The sequence below is a fragment of the Ranitomeya imitator genome, chromosome 3, assembly GCF_032444005.1.
Source record: "Ranitomeya imitator isolate aRanImi1 chromosome 3, aRanImi1.pri, whole genome shotgun sequence".
Lineage (NCBI taxonomy): Eukaryota > Metazoa > Chordata > Amphibia > Anura > Dendrobatidae > Ranitomeya > Ranitomeya imitator.
In genome coordinates this window covers 31,202,558-31,225,562 of record NC_091284.1, presented here as the reverse complement: position 1 = coordinate 31,225,562, position 23,005 = coordinate 31,202,558, and the positions used below count along the sequence as shown (strand labels likewise).

At 42.7% G+C, this 23,005-nt stretch overlaps 1 protein-coding gene across 1 annotated transcript in view; it reads right to left on the bottom strand.

The window, feature by feature from the left end:
- The window catches only part of LOC138672581 (interferon-induced GTP-binding protein Mx-like), a 66,147-nt gene that overhangs the window by 5,370 nt on the left and 37,772 nt on the right, over positions 1-23,005 (bottom strand). The window contains exons 9-14 of the mRNA XM_069760710.1: positions 20,630-20,725; positions 16,088-16,286; positions 15,745-15,823; positions 14,794-14,916; positions 13,463-13,604; positions 9,680-9,838 (exon numbers count right to left, since the gene is read on the bottom strand). Of these exons, the coding sequence (XP_069616811.1) occupies positions 9,680-9,838; positions 13,463-13,604; positions 14,794-14,916; positions 15,745-15,823; positions 16,088-16,286; positions 20,630-20,725 (798 nt within the window). The remainder of the gene's footprint in view (positions 1-9,679; positions 9,839-13,462; positions 13,605-14,793; positions 14,917-15,744; positions 15,824-16,087; positions 16,287-20,629; positions 20,726-23,005) is intronic.

Sequence of the window (23,005 nt, the reverse complement as noted above, 5' to 3'; positions counted from 1 at the left end):
ACAGATCTCCAGTCCACGGCGACAGCTTTGTTTCAAGAACTTCTACCCGGTATCTCTATTGAGCGTTTAGAAATGGACCGCATCCACAGAGCCCTGAGCAAACGCAAGCCGGAAGGCCCACCGAGAGACATCATTCTAAAGCTGCATTTTTAAAAAAAAGAAAGAACAACTTTTACAGGCGGCAAGAAAATCAGCACCCTTGGTATTCCAAGGTCATCCCTACAAACTTTTTCCTGATTTGGCCCCTACTACCATCGGCAAAAGACGGGCAATGAAACCATATCTAGACATTCTTCGCTAAAAGAACGTTAAGTATCGCTGGGCATTCACCTTTAAACTGATGTTTACTCATCTCGAAGTGGTCCACACAGTCCTCTCCCCCGAAGGTGCGAGCCGCTGCCTCACTAAGTTACAGCTCATGGATCCCCCTTTGCCCCCCTCAACATCTTCTTCACAGCCTCGGCCCAGGTATCGCCGCTCCAGCCCGCATGACCCATCTATTCCCCCTTGAAAAAATGTACACAAACATAATCCTACCTTGAGTTCCAGTTATTCAATAGGCTACCTTACATGGTGTCTATATGGCTCTTTATACAAACTGTCAGCCTATTATTCGTCACTGCTCAGAAACTTTGACTATGTACTGTATATGCGTCTGAGTTCTAGAAGTATTGTAACGCCTCCTCTGATAAGAATTCTCTATATGTGGTTTTTCAGTTTATTTCTTCCAGATATCTTCGGAGCGCACAGTTTTGACTCTCATTTCTCCGGAGGTAGTCGAGTACTTCGGCTTTAGGACAAGCGACTATGTCCATTATACATGTCGGTGGTTTATACTCCCTCCATTTACATTCCTGAGACTTGTCCTATAATTTCCTACACCATTGCCGACCAAGTATTATATTACGTTATATAACTTTGTATTTTGGTTATGTTGGTACTTAATACTGTTACCCTATTATGATTTGTTCTAAATTCAATTGTGCTGTTATTGATCCAGTATTGTACTACGTTATGTTACTTTACATTCTGGGTATGTAGGTACTTGATAAGATTTCCCCTCTTCTAAAATTGTGCTGTCTAATCCCTCTTCTTAAGACACTAGACCATAACTGGATCTACTCTCTGGTTTATTCATGCCATACTCCATACACTATACTCAGATTTATACAAAATTCTAGAAATCGTTTGAATACCCTTCAATTCGTAGACTTATATAGCCAGCTCACCCTGATCCATCCCATCCCAACACACCCTTTATATCTACATTTTTTTTCTCTTTACTTATTTTATATTATATTGCGTTGTCCCTGACAAATCCATATGACCCCACAGTGTCCTTACACACTGCTGCTTAGCACCTTGTGCTTAGCCATTGTTAAACTTACCCTTTTTCCCCCCATAGGTTTCCCTCACCCTATCAGTACTATACGTATTGTTCTGCCTATCCAATCTCCCATTCCTGTTACTCGCCCGAGTGAATTCTACCAACTTGGTCCATTCCAAAACAATACTTTCACTTTCATCTACAAACCACGATTAGTAGCTATCATAGGCATGTCTAACATCCTTTCATCATGCCACTAACAATTATATCACACAATGTGCGGGGCCTCAATTCTCCGCCCAAATGCACTAAGGCCTTACGCTACTACAGATCTCAACCGGCAGATGTGGTGTGCCTCCAAGAGCCACACTTCTCAACTAGCTCTCACCCAAGGTTTCTGTCCACCTCCTACCCGCTTTTTTATTTAGCAAATGCCCCAAACAAAACCAAGGGTGTCGCTATCTGTTTCAAAAAATCTGTTCCCTTCGTTTTTAAATCCTCAGTCGTAGACAAAGAGGGCCGCTATTTATTGGTGACGGGCTCAATTTCAGATGAGCTGGTGACTATTGTTTCCTATTACGCTCCTAACACTCATCAAGCTGCCTTTTTTTCTCAATTATTGGATCTAGTCTCTGAACATGCCCAAGGGACCACACTACTATGTGGGGACTCAAATTGCATACTTAAAGCTAGCCTTGATAAGTCTACAAACCCTCAATCCCCTACTTCCTTGCCACTATACCAATCTACGGACTCAGCTGCCCTTAACAAGCTCCTCTCCCAACACCATTGGGTAGACCTTTGGAGAGACTTGCATCCTTCAGACAAAGACTATACTTACTTCTCCTCACGCCACTTAGTGTACACTAGAATTGACCATATTTTTGTCCGTCCATCCTTTATTCCAAATGTGTCAAATATTTCTATCCAATCTACTCCGTGGTCAGATCACTCTCCGATTCAATTCATATGCTCCACACTCCACCCACGGCCCGAACATTTAACTGGACTCTAAACGATTCATTGCTCTCTTACCCTGAAATTGCTCAAAAAATTGAAAAATCATCTTGATGATTACTTCTCCTTGAATCAACATTCAGCTTCCTCGCCAATTTCCCTACGGGAAGCCCAAATTGCAATACTAAGAGTCTTCTGTATTCAAGAGGCCTCTCGCAAGAAAAAAGATAGATGTGCAAGGGTAGCTGAACTAGAGAACAAGGTATTAGTTTTGGAGTCCCATATGAAGAACACACCCTCACCTGCTACGTACAAGGACATTTCCCTTGCACTTATAGAACTTGACCTCTGTCTTTTGAGAACGCGGACCGCACCATACGCTGGTCACAACAACGCTTCTATACCCTTAATAATAAGAATAACTCTAACTTAGCTCTTCATTTAAAATGCCTACCTCTGCCTCGTCCCCCCATACGTTTACGTACACCTTTGGGTATTACATCCAATCCACAACAGATTACCCATTTGTTCCAGCAAAAACTTAGACAGTTATACAGCGTAAATACCACTATAAATTCACAAACGCTAGACACCTTTTTAGACTCTATGCCCCTTCCAGCCCTTAGTTTTAACATGATTGAACTCTTAAATCAGCTTAAATCAGGCCATTTCCCCTAGTGAAATAGAATTAGCTATTCAACAACTGAAAATTAATAAAAAACCAGGTCCTGACGGATTTACGGCCGTCTATTATAAAAAATACGCATCGTTATTAATTCGCCATCTCACTAATTATTTTAACTCCTTAAGGGATGGTAATAAACCAGGGGGAGCCTCTTTAATGGCTGCAATATCCATGATACCAAAACCTATCGCAGATCACTTACTTTGGTCTAACTATAGACCAATATCCCTAATTAACATAGAACTTAAGATACTAGCTAAAATTCTTTCTCAGCGACTGAATCCAGGCTTGGGAACTCTAATACAAAGGGATCAAGTAGGCTTTGTTCCTTGTAGACAAGCCTCAGACAACATACGGGGCGTCTCCCACCTGCTGCACCTCTGCAAACAGCGCAACATAACAAGCATGTTATTGTCACTGGATATTAAAAAAGCCTTTGACTCTATTTCTTGGCCTTATCTGTTTGCGGTCTTGCGGAAGTGGAAGTTTCCCGACTACTTTCTTTCATGGATTCAAGCTCTTTACAGCTCTCCATCGGCCTACGTACGCTATAATGGCTTCTCCTCTGCGCTCTTCCCCATTAGTAGAGGCACTTGCCAAGGGTGCCCTCTATCGCCCTCATTATTCTTTTTAGCATTCGAACCATTAGCCATTCACCTTCGCCTCAACCCTAATATACAAGGTGTGAAGATAGATTCAGTTTCTCACCAACTTTTCTTGTTCGCAGACGACATGCTACTTCTCCTATCAACGCCAGAGACATCCTTGCCGGCCCTACTTCAATCCCTTAGTAATTTTGAACATATCTCTGGTTTACAAGTTAATCCTTCAAAATCTTATGCCATGAATATATCCCTCCCTCCACTTATTGTTTCACAGCTCCAACACAACTTTCCGTTTCAATTGGCTACTAACCACCTGGACCATCTAGGGGTGAAACTGACTGCCAATCACTCCCTTTTTACAGCTAATTATCCCCATATGCTCCGTAAACTCCGTCTACTCCTCCAGTCATGGGAAAAATTACACCTCTCCTGGCTCGGCCGAGTGCGTGCATTGAAGATGACTATTCTCCCCAAATTACTTTACTTATTTCGGGTTTTGCCAAACCCTGTCCCCTCACACTATCTCAAAATGGCCCAACGATTAGTTGATACCTTTGTTTGGAAAGGAGGCCTCCCCAGGGTTAATAGAGCTACCCTTTATCGTCATCGTTTAAAAGGTTTAGGAGTTCCCAATCTTTCTAAATATTATTACGCAGCCCAATTAGGTCAACTGACCCTATATCACGCCTACTCTGAACCTCCACTCTGGCTTTCTCTAGAGGCACCAAATGCCCCTCAGGTACTCTGGACACATTACTATGGATTCTCCCGGCACAACGTAAGCACATCTCGAACCCTATTGTATCGCACTCTCTTAAGATTTGGGATTCATTGAAATACTCCTCACAACTAATCTCACCATTTTTGCCCCTTGCTTTGGGGCAATCTCCAGTTCCCCCCAGGCATGGAATCCCTCAGGAACTTTCGTTTAAGGGTTGCTGCAGGGATAACCAGAGTCCATCATCTTGTTAATGTTGATGGGATTATTGCATTCTCGGTCCTGAGCGAGAAATATAATTTCCCCCCCTGGAGAAGTATTTCGCTACTTGCAACTTAAAAACTTTGTCAATTCATTATTAAGAAATTCTACCCGTCCCTATTCCTTTACCCCCTTTGAACAAAGATGCCGTCAAAATCCACATGCTCCAGGCATTATATCTCTCCTTTACTCTCATATCAACTCCTCCTCTCACAGGCGCTCTTTGAAATACACTTTTCGCTGGGAGTCCGACATTGGCTTCACTTTGACTAATTCAGAGTGGTCCCAAATTTTGTCCTCCTCTAAGGGAGGAATATTAAATACCCTTATGTTGGAAACCAACTATAAGGTGTTGACCAGGTGGTACCTGACCCCAGCCAGAGTGGCCAAAGCAGTCGCTAACTACTCTCCAAATTGCTTTAGAGGGTGCAATTCCACAGGAGATATGTTCCATATATGGTGGCTATGCCCGATTGTACGTAGATTTTGGATCAGAATGTATCACCTGGTCTTCTCTATAACAAATACAAACCTTAAAAAAAAAAACCTTGGGAGGCTTTACTTAACAAACGCATCCCCAATATCCCTAAACACACTCAAGCCCTCATTTCCTTTATATTCCTGGCAGCCAAACAAACAATAGCTTTGGCTTGGAAGAAACCAAATTTAGATTTATCTGCGGTTAAAACACGCATTTCTTGGTACATGATAAATGAAAAATTAACCGCATACTTAGAAAGCTGGTAAATTTGAGTAAATATGGCTTCCCTGGGCGGAGTACGCTAACCACACCCCTTTTGCCACACCTGTATTCCATCTAACTAACCCTGATCTTCATGGTTCTGATTGAATCATTAGCTGGAATTGGACATAATATAACCCCCTCCTCGGGCTTTCCTCCTCCCCTCCCTTGCCTCCTTCCCTGTTGCGTGTTCGTTTGTTTGTTAACTTTTTAAATGCTTTCTTATACATACTGCAAACATATGTCTGTATTGAGATTCTTCTTTATCACTTTATTTGCAAAACTCAATAAAAATTTATTGTTCAAAAAAAAAAAAATTCTCCCAACCTTGTTCATGTAAAAAAAAGATAGGGCCACCATTTTAGCCGGGAGGAAACTTCAAAATATGAAAAAAAGATATTGTCAATAATACGCATGAAAATAAACTTTGTATCAGAGAAATCTGTTTTCTTCTTCTGGACTAATCTTTCATTAACATAATTGTTAATTCACAGGTAAAATCTGTCTTCAGTGAATTTTCTCATTAATGGGATAAAAAATGACAGTTGGTGCTCATGAAGCTGAATGGAGAACTCCCTCTCCATAGAGTGCCTGTGTACACCTCTAGCTCCTCCCCTCTGTAGAATGTCTGTGTTTGCCTCTAGCTCCTCCCCTCCATAGAATGTCTGTGTCTGCCTCTAGTGCCTCTGTCTCCATAGAATGTCTGTGTCTGCCTCTATCTCCATAGAATGTTTGTGTGTTCCTCTAATGCCTCCGTCTCCATAGAATGTCTGTGTCTGACTCTAGTGCCTCTGTCTCCATAGAATGTCTGTGTCTGCCTCTATCTCCATAGAATGTCTGTGTCTGCCTCTATCTCCATAGAATGTTTGTGTGTTCCTCTAATGCCTCCGTCTCCATAGAATGTCTGTGTCTGACTCTAGTGCCTCTGTCTCCATAGAATGTCTGTGTCTGCCTCTATCTCCATAGAATGTCTGTGTCTGCCTCTATCTCCATAGAATGTCTGTGTCTGACTCTAGCTCCTCCCCTCCATAGAATGTCTGTGTCTGCCTCTGGCTCATCTCCTCCATAGAATGTCTGTGTCCGCCTCTAGCTCCTCCCCTCCATAGAATGTCTGTGTCTGCCTCTGGCTCATCTCCTCCATAGAATGTCTGTGTGCTCCTCTAGCTCCTCCCTCTCCATAGATTGTCTGTCTGCCTCAACTGTCATCTCCTATCTCAGTAATGTGAAAATCTGTCTTCACTGAATACAGATTTTACATCTGAACTGAAATATCAGTTCAGGAGGAGAAAGAAGTGGATTTTTCTGATAACATACAGTACAGACCAAAAGTTTGGACACACCTTCTCATTTAAAGATTTTTTTGTATTTTCATGACTATGAAAATTGTACATTCACACTGAAGGCATCAAAACTATGAATTAACACATGTGGAATTATATACTTAACAAAAAAGTGTGAAACAACTGAAATTGTTTTATATTCTAGATTCTTCAAAGTAGCCACCTTTTGCTTTGATGACTGCTTTGCACACTCTTGGCATTCTCTTCAGGAGGTAGTCACCGGGAATGGTTTTCACTTCACAGGTGTGCCCTGTCAGGTTTAATAAGGGGGATTTCTTGCCTTATAAATGGGGTTGGGTGTTGTGAATTCTGTGGCAGAGCTCCCTCCTGTGGTCACAAGTGGTACTTCGGCTGGTTCTCTCTGTGAGCTTCCGTTGGTGGAGGAAAGTGGTACTGCGGCTTCTGAGTTTCCTTCCTCAGGTGATGTGGTGAGGTCGTTAGGTGTTTCCCTATTTAACTCCACCCAGTGCTTTGATCCTGGCCTCCAGTCAATGTTCTAGTGTTGGACCTGTTTCCTCCTGGATCGTTCCTGTGGCTTGCTGCTCTGCATAGCTAAGTTCCTCTTTGCTATTTGTTCGCTGTTTTTTTCTGTCCAGCTTGTCAATTTGTTTTTTTCTGCTTGCTGGAAGCTCTGGGACGCAGAGGGTATACCTCCGTGCCGTTAGTTCGGTACGGAGGGTCTTTTTGCCCCCTTTGCGTGGTTTTTGAAGGGTTTTGTGTTGACCGCAAAGTTACCTTTCCTATCCTCGCTCTGTTCAGAAAGTTGGGCCTCACTTTGCTAAATCTATTTCATCTCTACGTTTGTCTCTTCATCTTTACTCACAGTCATTATATGTGGGGGCTGCCTTTTCCTTTGGGGTATTTCTCTGAGGCAAGGTAGGCTTATTTTCTATCTTCAGGCTAGCTAGTTTCTCAGGCCGTGCCGAGTTGCATAGGCAGCGTTAGGCGCAATCCACGGCTGCCTCTAGTGTGGTTTGTTAGGATCAGGGATTGCGGTCAACAGAGTTCCACGTCTCAGAGCTCGTTCTCGTTTTTTGGGTTATTGTCAGGTCACTGTATGTGCGCTGACCTCTATGTCCATTGTGGTTCTGAATTATCTTTCATAACAGTTGGGACCATCAGTTGTGTTGTGCAGAAGTCTGGTGGATACACAGCTGATAGTCCTACTGAATAGACTGTTAGAATTTGTATTATGGCAAGAAAAAAGCAGCTAATTAAAGAAAAACGAGTGGCCATCATTTCTTTAAGAAATGAAGGTCAGTCAGTCTGAAAAATTGGGAAAACTTTGAAAGTGTCCCCAAGTGCAGTGGCAAAAACCATCAAGCGCTACAAAGAAACTGGCTCACATGAGGACCGCCCCAGGAAAGGAAGACCAAGAGTCACCTCTGCTTCTGAGGATACGTTTATCCGAGTCACCAGCCTCAGAAATCGCAGGTTAACAGCAGCTCAGATTAGAGACCAGGTCAATGCCACACAGAGTTCTAGCAGCAGACACATCTCTACAACAACTGTTAAGAGGAGACTTTGTACAGCAGGCCTTCATGGTAAAACAGCTGCTATGAAACCACTGCTAAGGACGGGCAACACGCAGAAGAGACTTGTTTGGGCTAAAGAACACAAGGAATGGACATTAGACCAGTGGAAATCTGTGCTTTGGTCTGATGAGTCCAAATTTGAGATCTTTGGTTCCAACCACCGTGTCTTTGTGCGACGCAGAAAAGGTGGTTGGTGGTTCCCACCGTGAAGCATGGAGGAGGAGGAGGTGTGATGGTGTGGGGGGGCTTTGCTGGTGACACTGTTGGGGATTTATTCCAAATTGAAGGCATACTGAACCAGCATGGCTACCACAGCATCTTGCAGTGGCATGCTATTCCATCCGGTTTGCGTTTAGTTGGACCATCATTTATTTTTCAACAGGACAATGTCCCCAAACACACCTCCAGGCTGTGTAAGGGCTATTTGACCAAGAAGGAGAGTGATGGGGTGTTACGCCAGATGACCTGGCCTCCAGTCATCAGACCTGAACCAATCGAGATTGTTTGGGGTGAGCTGGACCGCAGAGTGAAGGCAAAATGGCCAACAAGTGCTAAGCATCTCTGGGAACTACTTCAAGATCGTTGGAAGACCATTCCCGGTGACTACCTCTTGAAGCTCATCAAGAGAATGCCAAGAGTGTGCAAAGCAGTCATCAAAGCAAAAGGTGGCTACTTTGAAGAACCTAGAATATAAGACATATTTTCAGTTGTTTCACACTTTTTTGTTAAGTATATAATTCCACATGTGTTATATAAGTATAAGTATATAATTCCATATGTGTCATAGTCATGAAAATACAGAAAAATCTTTAAATGAGAAGGTGTGTCCAAACTTTTGGTCTGTATTGTAGATCACAGAGTTTCTAATTTTAATGTGTTCTCTAGATTTATGAAATAAAAATTAAAATGTCAGTTACTCTTTAAGCATTTTTACATTGTGGCCATTTTTTTTTCTCAGCTGAAAATACAGTAGGGAAAACCCTGTAATATCATATATTGTTTCAAATAAAGTAGAAAAAAAATATTGAATCATCAATAAAACAAATCCCAGTTGGTATTCTTTTTGCTCTTGGTTAGATTTTTATGATGGCATGCGTTGTTTGAGTCACGGACTTGACTAATGATAGATAATATTGTTCATGAAGCTGGTTCTAAATTTTCAATGAGAAGATGACAGATCAGAATTGGAGGATGGAGCCTTGGGGTTGCAGTCGTTCCTGGGACATGGGGCTTAGGGGTCCAAAAAGTACCCTTTGGCCTATGTGACAATACTAATAATATTGAAGCCGTGTTGGAGATTTCGATTAATACTATTGGAGACCACCAACAGAAGAAGAATCACTGTCCTCATGTTACTCATCCTCATTACTATTACTCTTAGGTGTGCAAAGGAGCTGTATACACTAAATGATAGGAGGACATTTTGCATCCAGAACTTTTGCCAAGTTCCTTCCTTAGTTCATAAGTGTAATATTCTCAGGTGTAATTTCCATCACAGAATCATCTTACCAGTGACGTTGTGCAGCAGATTCAGAGCCGGCTCCTCAAATGTCACTATATGTTTCCTCATAATGTCCTCAAATTTATTGTAGTTGATGAATCCGATGAGCTCGCGGCCTCGATACTGATTCTCGTACACGTCCCTTTCTTGTCTCATCTCATTGACAACTGCAATGTGAAGACTCCGTGTTATACTGAAGCAATAGGTATATTTATTCTGAAATATTAAGAGCTAAGAACTTAGTGCATAACTTTGGTTTAGCGACACAAATTATTATTGCTTTAATCGGATCTGTCACTTGCCATAAATATGTATTTTTTTTTTACCCGGTGTAAATGCCGCTGTTCTCCTGAATCCGATGTTGTTTTTATTTTGTTCCTACTCTTCTCCATTCCTGAGATATGACCCCTTCTTCCTTTTATGTAAATCTGGTCTTTTTATGCAATTGGGTGTGATTATCTACTCTTTTATTGAAGACCACACCCAGTTGGCTAACAAGACTAGATTTATATACCGGGAAAAGGGGGCTATAGATCAGGAATGGAGAAGTGTAAGAACAAAAGGAAAAAAATGCTAAATTCAGGAGAAAGCAACTTTAACACTGTCACGGATCTCTTCTCCCTGGTGTCACTTATTCATCACGTGCCTGCTCTCACACTTGACTTGGGCTTGTGCCTGCAAGGGTTAATCTATTTCCCCACTCTCAGTCCAGCATTCAACCTCTGTCCTATGCTCTAATGGGAGCATAAATCACACACCGACCCAGGCCACACACCCGCTCATACACGCTGCCACTACTCATCGAATACACGGGCGATGAGTCCCGGAAATAATAATACTAATAAAAATATGTCTATCACTCATAAGGCTCACACACCTTAGGCTATGGATTCTTTTAGAACATTCAAGGTTCAACTTGTTAAAGTTGTATACTTTAATAACAAAAGGTTCAATGCTTACAATAAGAAAAAGGTATAAAAATATGATAAAAAAAGACATACAACTTATGCAAAACAGTATCAAAATAAACAGGAGAAACTTACAGAAATTATCTAACTGGTAGTTGCTTCTGCTCCCTGAGGGTAGGACGAATGTAGATTGGATCACACCAGCTTCTCAGGCTGCCCCCATCATGTGAACACGATTCTCTGTCTGCAGCCTAAATTTATAACTGTGGTCTGGAGGTCAGGTTTCTAGACCAGCCCCTCAGGTCAATATCATAACTGCTGCCTGTTTGATTGGGCCACGGCTGCTCCCCCAATGAATATATTATTTTCTCTTGTGAAAAGGTTCTCAGGAATAGATTCCCTCAGGCGGCAATTAGCATCTCCCCTCAAAGGCCTAGGAGGTGCCAAATGTTACTTTTCTTCTTGGCCATAGCTAGATCTCCTACTGAGATATGGAGACACAATTTCTACTAGTCCCAAGGAAGTACCTATTAACACCTAGGTGCGACTTTTCTTCTTGGCCATAGCTAGATCTCCTACTGAGATATGGAGACACAATTTCTACTAGTCCCAAGGAAGTACCTATTAACACCTACCGCCATGCTCGAGTCCCTGTCCCGTATGTTTTACGGCAGTTAGACAGCCAATAAACATGTGGGCCTTGCCGGCCAAACCATGTTGGCTATGGCATTAGCGTGTATTGCAGGCAATCCCCGGGACCTGACCATGGCGCTTGAGCACCCATGTTACTTTAGGTGTACCTGAGCACCCCAATGTCGCTCGAGTGGCGAGAATGCTCGCTCACCACTATCTGTGTGTTACACAGGATCTGCCCCTAACGGCCAAGGTTGGCGCGGAGTGTAGTTATGGATTGTTGACCAGTTAAATGCCGCTTTCAATCTCTGCTGCCAGCACTTGGACCGGAGCGTTGAGCTGCATAGAGATACATGTAGCCACACACTCCGATCCCAAGTGCCGACGGCAGTGCTGGGTATTGATGTGCGAGACTCGTGCGAGCTTCTCGCAAGTGTGAACCCGGCCTTAAAAGCAATATCTGTTTAATTTTTTAAAAAAATGGCGCAGTCAGCCAGCCAGCCAGCCAGCGACTGGGGTGCCGATATTTATAGCCTGGGAAGGGGTTAATACCCATGGAGCTTCCCAGGCTATGAATATCAGCCCGCAGCTGTATATTTAACCTTTACTGGCTATTAAAATAGGGGGACCTCCCAAAAAATGATGTGGGGTCCCCCTATAATTAATAGCCAGAAAAGGTTATGCATACAGCTGCCGGCTGATATTCATATCCTAGGAAGGGGCCATGGATATTGTCCCCCCCTGGCTACAAACACCAGCTCACAACCACCCCAGAAATGGTGCATCGGTAAGATGCGCCAATTCCAGCACTTAGCTGCTCTCTTCCCATTGCCCTGTAGTAGTGGCATATGTGGTAATATTTGGGGGGTTGATGTCACCTTTTGAATTGTAAGGTGACATCAAGCCGACTTAGTAATGGAGAGGCGTCAATAAGATACATATCCATTACTAATCCTATAGTATTGAAAGAGTTCATTAAACACACAGACATAATAAAGTATTTTAATGAAATAAAACACTACACAGTTTGCCATCTTTATTGTACGCCTAATTCCTGCGATGCCCTCGATCTCCTACAAAAAAATTAAACCAACATAAATACTCCCTGGTCTGATATAGTCCAGTTAATAACAAGTGTTCCATGACGATCTCCCCTATAGAGCTGTCACATCAGGAGATGTGGGCCTCCAGTGACAAACTGACAAGAGACAATCCCTCTCACTTTACGGCACTGCTACGTGAGAATTTTCCCACGCAGTGGTGCCGCAAGTGACAGCGACCTCTGATGGTGGAGTAATACAGTGCGGGAGGATACCTGCCATCAGTGTATCACCGGAGCCCCTGGAGAGCAGTCACATCTGCCGATGTGACAGCTCTCCACTGAAGATTGTTGTGGGACACTCATTATTAAATGGATTACATCAGAACAGGGAGTATACCGTTGGTTTATTTATTTATTTTTTTTACAGGTGATCGAGGGCGTCGGAGATTAGCTGTTTGGTAAATATGTACTGTATGTGTGTATGGGTATTTTACACTTGAACACAGTAGCCAATGATGGGACTACTACTGTCCCATCATTGGCTAGCTGTCACTGTAGCAGGCATAGCCAGATGGGACTAGTAGTCCCATCGGACAATGCCTGCCTACATACAGACACGAAAACACACACAAACACCCGCACACAGACATGCACATCTTCTCCGCACACACAGTCTCTGCCCACACACTCTTCCTCCTCCCAATCTGCAGCTTTTCTCGCACCCAACTCCGCAGCAAAACCGCAGCTCTTTTTAAACCTGCGGTTTTGCTGCAGATTTGACTGAATCAATGAAAGTCAATGGGTGCAGAAACGCTGCAGTTCCACAAAAAGAATTGACATGCTGCGGAAAATAAAGCGCTGCAAATCCACGCGATTTTTTCCGTACTATGTGCACACCAATTGTCAATCTCCCACTGACTAACATTGCTTGTGCACTAAACTGCAGATTTGATGCAATTCCACGTGTCCAAAAACGCTCCGGAAACGCATCATAATCCGCAAGTGTGACCATAGCCTTACACTGTTTAACATGTTTTCCCCCTCCCTGTTATCTCCCTGTGAGGAGTTCATTACTGCTGATTAAGTAAACAATAGTTAACCCTTGCTCTGAGCTTCTGTGTTACTGCATCCTTTTACCTGCTTTACATAAGTAACAGGAAAAAAACAACTTGTTTTACTAGTGAGCGGGAAATCAGCTTCAAACTTACACACGTCACATAAATTCTTAATTGATGTTTCCCAAGAGTCGAAAAGTTTTCTTAAGTTTTTGAAAAGTTTTAAGTTTTCGGTCTTTCCTTCCTCATCTCCATTTACTACTTTCATAATTCCATCCTCAAAATCTTCGATCTTCTGCCAAAAAATAAAAATAAAATCATGTGGCACCCTTAAAAGTTATCACCTCACCATAGAAAAGGTGATGACTTTCAATGCCATCAGAATGGAGTGATGGCCACGCACTACTGCTCTATTCATTCTCTGAGGGACTGCTAGACATAGAACGCTAGGCTCCGCTATATCTGGAAGTCCCATATAAAATGAATGGAGCAGTGGTGCGTATTACAAAGCGGATACATATGAAGTACTGTAACTTCTAGAGAGGAATCTGGTAGTAAATGTAAAGCCCTTGCTTTCCGTTCACTGCTATCCACGCCCACAGGTCTCGGGGATAACAGTTGCATTTACTTTCGCAGGAACGGGAAAATATGATACGGAGTAAATGCTTCACCGCTCACGGGATTAAACCACGGCAACTACAGTACAGAGTTAAATTCTGACATGGAATTGAGGCTTCACAGCTTTAAGAACCTGCTCCTTTAGATGTAATGCTTGTAAGTTGTTATAGAGAGGTTCAGAGTCTTTTGTAGTTTTATGCAGAAGATTTTACATAGCAAGAATACTTCTCCGACCTGGGAGTCCTGGATTAATTTCTAAGCTTATCAGGCCTACCAGAGGGTCTTGGAGAGAAGGAACCTCCACATGTCCTCTGCTCCCAGAGACAGCTTGTTTCAGACTGGGGTGTTCCCAGCTCTCCTGGTCTAGACGGGGCGGAAACTAGAACAGCCCTTCCTATTGAAACCTCAGTTCTCATGTCAAAACTTTGCATTGTATATATTTCACCACCAGATTGTTCTGGAATACAACAAATGAGAAAATACCCAGAGAAATACATGATCAAATGAAAGCCCGTCTTAATAACAGAAAAAGGGGTAGCTAGAATGTGAGCTGTAGTGGTACAGGATTACTCACGGTCCAGGGGTATTTAAAGGGACAGTCATAACCTGGACCAGGTCACTACATCAGTTTGTAATTTTTCTGCAGCGCCACCACAGGTAAAATGAAGAATTGCACATTGTCAACTGAAATCAATGAGCTCACTATGTAGTGCTTGAACTAGCAATGTAAAACACGACGCTGTTGAAGTTGCTTTCTGATCTCTATTACAGATGAGGGTTCTGAATGTCGGCCCTTCTTCCTCCCTTCCATAAATGGGTACTGGAAAATAGGTTTTAAAAAGGCCTCTCCTTTACTATGTACTTACCGATATAAGAAAATGAGACTTCTCCTCGTCTGTGTCGGGGACGCCTCTGCCGATCTGTCTCAGCTGCTCCTCCGCCTGCCGGAGCTTACTACTGATCTGGTGTTCTATATTGGGTAATATTTTCTAGAAAAGGAGATGTTTACATCAGAATAGAGAAAAAGAATGGTAAAAAAGAATAAAATAGCCAAAAGTTTCTACATAATTTTCCCAAAAAATGTATGATGATTAATCATTGCACTAACAGTGTGCGGTGGGTTTCCAGTGGCAGTCAGCAGAATTGGACTGCAAAACTATTAGGACATAAGGACTTTATTTGCGGAGGAGTCGGCTCTTGCTCCCCTTCAAGTAATGAAAGAGGGGCTATAATATAAGATCAGTTTGCTATATGGTAAACCAGGTCAGTTCATCCATCCATTACACCGTCCAATGGTCTTCATAGAAAAATGTATAGATGGACGCAGCTACAAATTGGTAGGCAAAGAAGCATGTGGCTGCACAGCCCAGAGACTAAATATTATGATTAAGGCAAAATGTGCAAAATATGGGATGCAATAAGAGGAGAGAATTCCCCTCATCGCATCCCCAACCTTGTCCCTGTCTGCACCAGCAGAATCGACCGATCACCACACCACTGTCTATCAATGAAAGGTGTTTTCATTAGACAACCCCCTTAAGGCATCATCATGTACCCTTCTGAACAATCTGGTGAACTATCTTCCGTAGGTTGAAAATTAATTAGGTCTTTTCATTGACTAGAGTGGGAGAGAACTTGTAGTACCACGATGTGCAGAGACCAGAGTTGTGCCACTTCCGACGTGGTGGTGATCGGTGGTGGTGCCAGGAGTCAGACCCCTGCTCCCTGATAACGAAGACCTCGACTGATGACATCTATATTAGAGGACTCTACAATTCCTCTGTGTTGGGAATAACTAACCAACTTTACATACTTACGGAGATATGGCACACCAGCTCTTTGGTGAGACTTTCGGCCAGGTGAGGTATGGTGGCCTGTCCTTCCTTCAAAAGAACGCTACAAGTAAAACAATGATACCTTCATAAACTATGTGTGATGCAGACACCAGCCAAGCATTGGACGGCCAATATATATATAAATATTCCCCCCATCATGTTCCAAGACAGAAGGTTAGGATATCACATTTGGATTCAGCCATGTCTTTCAAACCACATGTCCAACCACCTCACGTTGCCTCCAACTCAAAAACATATGTGGAATCGGCTCATTCCTTAAACTAGGGTCTCCTGCCCAGACCGTTTGCACCCTTATAATCTTTACCTGAAGTGTTCATGGGTTTCAAAAAAATTCTTCTCATTTTGTACGGCTCTTTCATGAGAGATGTTTTCTTGTATCTCCCTCTGTCCTCGACACTTGACCATCATGTAGCCCTTCCTAAGGCTGTATACTCGGTTTTGGACTACACGTAAAACTTCTCTTTCAGCACCTGCGTCTACCAGGTCTGGTTTAGTCAGGACTCCTGTAGGAAAATTACAGCACAAATATAAAGTTACTGATATATTGTGTTCAGTGGTGTGACAACCGGAGGGGGGAATATGAGTGGAGGTCGCCCTCTGTTCACTCGTACCCTGTGGAAAGTAAGAAAGGCGATGGTTCCACCTGCCTCTGTTTTGTAACCCATGGTTTTCTTTACGCCTGCCCCCCCAGGACAATAAAACAGCGCAAGACATCATCATCCTGGCGCAGACACTGCAATAATGTCCTGACTTTTCAGTTAGCCATTAATAGGACTATCAACCAATGAGGACTTTCAGTTTTTAATATTTTTTTATTTCAAGAGCAGGGGGCCAGGCACAGAATTGGGGGTTCCACTGGGATGGGAAGTAGGTGTCGGTTGGGAACAGATGGGGACATAAGAGGTCAAATGTGTCTGTGTTGCAAACTCTGCAGACAAGTCATGGTTAGGAGAAGTCTTCATGAAGGTCTGGACCAGATGGAAAACATGGAAAAAGTGGACACCAATCAGAAGGATCTCAGCTGTGAGAGATATTATATATATATATATATTTATATATATATATATGTATATATATATATACAGTGTATATATATATATATATCTACTATATAAAGCTGAATGTGTGTGTGTGTGTGTGTGTATGTCCGGGATTGGCATCTGCACCGTCGCAGCTACAGCCACAAAGTTTTGCACAGTCACACGTCTGGACCCTGAGAGCTTCATAGGCTACGTTGTGAGGTGAAATTTTAACCCCGCGCGTTCCAATTCACCAAACAATTTTGCCCCTATCTACATAATGGGGAAAAGTGAAAGGAAAAGTGTTGGAGGCGTCGCAGCTACAGCCACAAAATTTTGCACAGTCACACGTCTGGACCCTGAGAGCGTCATAGGCTATGTTGTGAGGTGAAATTTTAACCCCGCGCTTTCCAATTCACCAAACAATTTTGCCCCTATCTACATAATGGGGAAAAAAGTGAAAGGAAAAGTGTTGGAAGCGTCGCAGCTACAGAAACAAAATTTTGCACAGTCACACGTCTCGACCCTGAGAGCTTCATAGGCTACGTTGTGAGGTGAAATTTTAACCCCGCGCGTTCCAATTCACCAAACAATTTTGCCCCTATCTACATAATGGGGAAAAAGTGAAAGGAAAAGTGTTGGAGGCGTCGCAGCTACAGCCACAAAATTTTGCATAGTCACACGTCTGGACCCTGAGAGTGTCATAGGCTATGTTGTGAGGTGAAATTTTAACCCCGCGCGTTCCAATTCACCAAACAATTTTGCCCCTATCTACATAATGGGGAAAAAGTGAAAGGAAAAGTGTTGGAGGCGTCGCAGCTACAGCCACAAAATTTTGCACAGTCACACGTCTGGACCCTGAGAGCGTCATAGGCTATGTTGTGAGGTGAAATTTTAACCCCGCGCTTTCCAATTCACCAAACAATTTTGCCCCTATCTACATAATGGGAAAAAATGAAAGGAAAAGTGTAGGAGGCAAATTGACAGCTGCCAGATGTGAACAAGGGGGACTTAAAGAATGAGAGCAATGGCACCAAAGAGTATATACCGTACAGTTGCTAAGGTGGGGCCCCGACATGGGATACTCACCACACACAGGGATATGAACACTCACACAAAATGCACCACACACAACCACGTGCTTGAACACATATTACCCTCAGCACACATTTCACCACAAATACACCAACCTCGCCACATAAAAGTCGAAACACAAAAGTCGCCACTCAAAACTCGCCACGCGCATACTATATACAGGAGGAGATGACAGATATATACGGTATACAGGGGAGATGACACACAGGTATATACTATATACAGGAGGAGATGACATACAGGTATATACTATATATAGGAGGAGATGACATACAGGTATATACTATATACAGGGGAGATGACACACAGCAGGTATATTATATATACAGGGGAGATGACATACAGGTATATACTATATACAGGAGATGACATACAGGTGTATACTATATATAAGGGAGATGACAAACATGTATATACTGAGGTGAAAATGAAAAGGTGTGAGTGCAAAATGAGAGGAGTGAGGGAAAATAGTGGAGTGATCGGAAAATGACAGATGTGAGGTCGAAAGAGGAGTGAGGGAAAATAGTCGAGTGATCGGAAAATGACAGATGTGAGGTCGAAATGACAAGTGTTAGGGGGGAATGAGAGGAGTGAGGGAGAAAATGAGAGGTGTAAGGGAGAAAATGAAAGATGTGATTGGGAAAATGAGAGGCGTGATGGGAAAATAAGAGAAGTGAGGTGCTATAACCAACCACAGATATTTACTATGCCCAGGCAACGCCGGGCTCTTCAGCTAGTATGTATATATATATATATATATATATATATATATATATATTAATTGGTATCACAGTTATTGTCTGCAAAACTAGCATCCACCCCTATATATGGTCACTGTATGGCAGTGATATTATTCATGCCATCAAGAAGACAGGGTATGTGGAGTAATACATGATTGCAGGATCTGACTACACAGAGTGTGTTTGTAGTCTGTGACCATGGAGACACATAGTTATGTGGGTTTTCCATTTATTAAAGGAGCCCCAATATAAATAGACTAAAAAATAATTACCGCAATGTCTGTTTTTTTATGTCTTCTACCCTTTCAGACCTTATATATTTCATTCTTGTTTTTCAGGTTTGCAAATTATTTATTGCTCGTCACCTGTTTCTTTTTTTTCATCTTATGCATTGTTTTAGAAATACTGATTAATGAGGATTTTGGATCTTCTGATTGCAATTGCAGGTTTTTTTTCTGTACATGACTGGGTGGATACTGTTTGGTGTGATCTCAGTGCTCTGAGCCAATAAGATATCTCACTCCGCTGCTCCTCCTCCTCTCTACCCCAATGGTGTTCTACTGAATACTGTAAGAAGCTGCAGCTGCATCCCCTTCCTCCCCTTCCCTGATTCCCTGAGAGGCTGCATGCAAGAAAAGGTGGACTACGGACTGTCACCTTTGGGTGACAAATGGCATCTGACAAAGTTATCCAGTTTAATATATATTTTTTAACATAGTTGCTTATGGACAACAGACGATCAATGGATGGACTTTGTTTAGGCTTATGGCAGGCATATACTTTTCTAATATTTACTGCCATAGATCTCAGCTCAGGAAGGTTTTAATTAACAAAATTGATGATGGTGGAGAATCCGTCACATGATGGATAGTGTTGGGCGACTTTTACTTTTATAGGATCGGGTCGGGTTTCACGAAACCCGACTTTTTCAAAAGTCGGGTCGAGTGAAATCAGCCGATCCTATAAAAAAGTCGGGGTCTGGGTCGGCCGAAACTCGAAACCCAATGCAGTGCATTGGGTTTCCAATGGCTCCCAGGGTCTGAAGGAGAGGAAACTCTCCTTCAGGCCCTGGGATCCATATTTAAGTGTAAAATAAAGAATTAAAATAAAAAATATCGCTATACTTACCCTCGGACGCGCCCTGGTACTAAACGGGAACCTTCCTTCCTTCGAATCCAGGACCTTGCGGTGACGTCGCGGTGACGTCGCGGCTTGTGATTGGTCGCGCGACGCCCATGTGACCGCTCGCGCGACCAATCAGAAGTCGTGACGTCACCGAAGGTCCTGGAAGCGCTGATTCTTAGGAAGGAAGGCTGCCGGAAAGAAGCAGGGCGCGTCCGAGGGTGAGTATATTCCTATTAGGTATATACTCACCCTCGGACGCACCCTGCTTCTTTCCGGCAGCCTTCCTTCCTAAGAATCAGCGCTTCCAGGACCTTCGGTGACGTCGCGGTGACGTCACGGCTTCTGATTGGTCGCTCGAGCGGTCACATGGGCGTCGCGCGACCAATCACAAGCCGCGACGTCACCGCGACATCACCGCAAGGTCCTGGAAGCACTGATTCGAAGGAAGGAAGGTTCCCGGTTAGTACCAGGGCGCGTCAGAGGGTAAGTATAGCGATATTTTTTATTTTTATTCTTTATTTTACACTTAAATCTGATCCGATACCAATTCCCGATATCTTAAACATATCGGGAATCGGTATCGGAATTCCGATTCCAGATTCAGAAGATCGCCGACTTCATGGCCGACCCCACACAGGGGTCGGGTCGGGTTTCATGAAACCCGACTTTGCCAAAAGTCGGCAACTTCTGAAATTGCCGACCCGTTTCGCTCAACCCTAATGATGGACATTAACCTGTCCGGTGTCCGTCATAGCATTCTTCGGGTTTTCACCATGATCATCTTACTAGAAGAATTACAGAATCCATGATGAATTCTTCTAACGGTTGGAGGAAAGTAACGGAAGGACCCATCACTATTTATATTACCTATAGTTCGCTCTCCGGTTGGATCCACCTCTCGCGCCATTTCTAAAACTTCTGTTGTTGCTATATCCACATTACAGGGAACCACGGCCAGATTAACCCCTTAAGCCCCGAGGGTGGTTTGCACGTTAATGACCGGGCCAATTTTTACAATTCTGACCACTGTCCCTTTATGAGGTTATAACTCTGGAACGCTTCAACGGATCTTGGCGATTCTGACATTGTTTTCTCGTGACATATTGTACTTCATTTTAGTAGTAACATTTATTCGATATAACTTGCGTTTATTTGTGAAAAAAACGGAAATTTGGCGAAAATTTTGAAAATTTCGCAATTTTCCAACTTTAAATTTTTATGCCCTTAAATCACAGAGATATGTCACGCAAAATACTTAATAAGTAACATTTCCCACATGTCTCCTTTACATCAGCACAATTTTGGAACCAAAATTTTTTTTTGTTAGGGAGTTATAAGGGTTCAAAGTTGACCAGCAATTTCTCATTTTTACAACACCATTTTTTTTTAGGGACCACATCTCATTTGATGTCATTTTGAGGGGTCTATATGATAGAAAATACCCAAGTGTGACACCATTCTAAAAACTGCACCCCTCAAGGTGCTCAAAACCACATTCAAGAAGTTTATTAACCCTTCAGGGGTTTCACAGGAATTTTTGGAATGTTTAAATAAAAATGAATATTTAACTTTTTTTCACACAAAATTTATTTCAGCTCCAATTTGTTTTATTTTACCAAGGGTAACAGGATAAAATGGATGCCAAACATTGTTGTACAATCTGTACTGAGTACGCTGATACCCCATATGTGGGGGTAAACCACTGTTTGGGCGCATGGCAGAGCTCGGAAGGGAAGGAGCGCCATTTGACTTTTAAATGCAAAATTGACAGGAATTGAGATGGGACACCATGTTGCGTTTGGAGAGCCACTGATGTGCCTAAACATTGAAACCCCCCACAAGTGACACCATTTTGGAAAGTAGACACCCTAAGGAACTTATCTAGATGTGTGGTGACCACTTTGACCCACCAATTGCTTCACAGAAGTTTATAATGCAGAGCCGTAAAAATAAAAAATCATATTTTTTCACAAAAATGATCTTTTCGCCCCAAATTTTTTATTTTCCCAAGAGTAAGAGAAGAAATTGAACCTCAAAAATTGTTGGCCAATTTGTCCTGAGTACGCTGATACCCCGTATATGGGTGTAAACCATTGTTTGGGCGTATGGCAGAGCTCGGAAGGGAAGGAGCGCCATTTTACTTTTCAATGCAAAATTGACTGGAATTGAGATGGGATGCCATGTTGCGTTTGGAGAGCCCCTGATGTGCCTAAACATTGAAATCCCCACAAGTGACACCATTTTGGAAAGTAGACCCCTTAAGGAACTTATCTAGAGGTGTGGTGAGCACTTTGACCCAACAAGTGCTTCACAGAAGTTTATAATGCAGAGCCGTAAAAATAAAAAATCATATTTTTTCACAAAAATAATCTTTTCGCCACCAATTTTTTATTTTCCCAAGGGTAAGAGAAGAAATTAGACCACAAAAGTTGTTGTGCAATTTGTCCTGAGTGCGACGATACCCCATATGTGGGGGTAAACCACTGTTTGGGCGCATGGCAGAGCTCGGAAGGAAAGGAGCGCCATTTGACTTTTCAATGCAAAATTGACTGGAATTGAGATGGGACGCCATGTTGCGTTTGGAGAGCCCCTGATGTGCCTAAACATTGGAACCCCTCACAAGTGACACCATTTTGAAAAGTAGACCCCTTAAGGAACTTATCTAGATGTGTGGTGAGCACTTTGACCCAACAAGTGCTTCACAGAAGTTTATAATGCAGAGCCGTAAAAATAAAAAATCTTATTTTTTCACAAAAATGATCTTTTCGCCCCCAATTTTTTATTTTCCCAAGGGTAAGAGAAGAAATTAGACCACAAAAGTTGTTGTGCAATTTGTCCTGAGTGCGACGATACCCCATATGTGGGGGTAAACCACTTTTTGGGTGCATAGCAGAGCTCGGAAGGGAAGGAGCGCCATTTGACTTTTCAATGCAAAATTGACTGGAATTAAGATGGGACGCCATGTTGGTTTGGAGAGCCCCTGATGTGCCTAAACATTAAAAACCCCCACAAGTGACACCATTTTGGAAACTAGACCCTCTAAGGAACTTATCTAGATGTGTTTTGAGAGCTTTGAACCCCCAAGTGTTTCACTACAGTTTATAACGCAGAGCCGTTAAAATAAATTTATTTTTTTTTCGCAAAAATTTTTTAGCCCCCAGTTTTGTATTTTCACAAGGGTAACATAATAAATTGGACCCCAAAAGTTGTTGTCCAATTTGTCCTGAGTACGCTGATACCCCA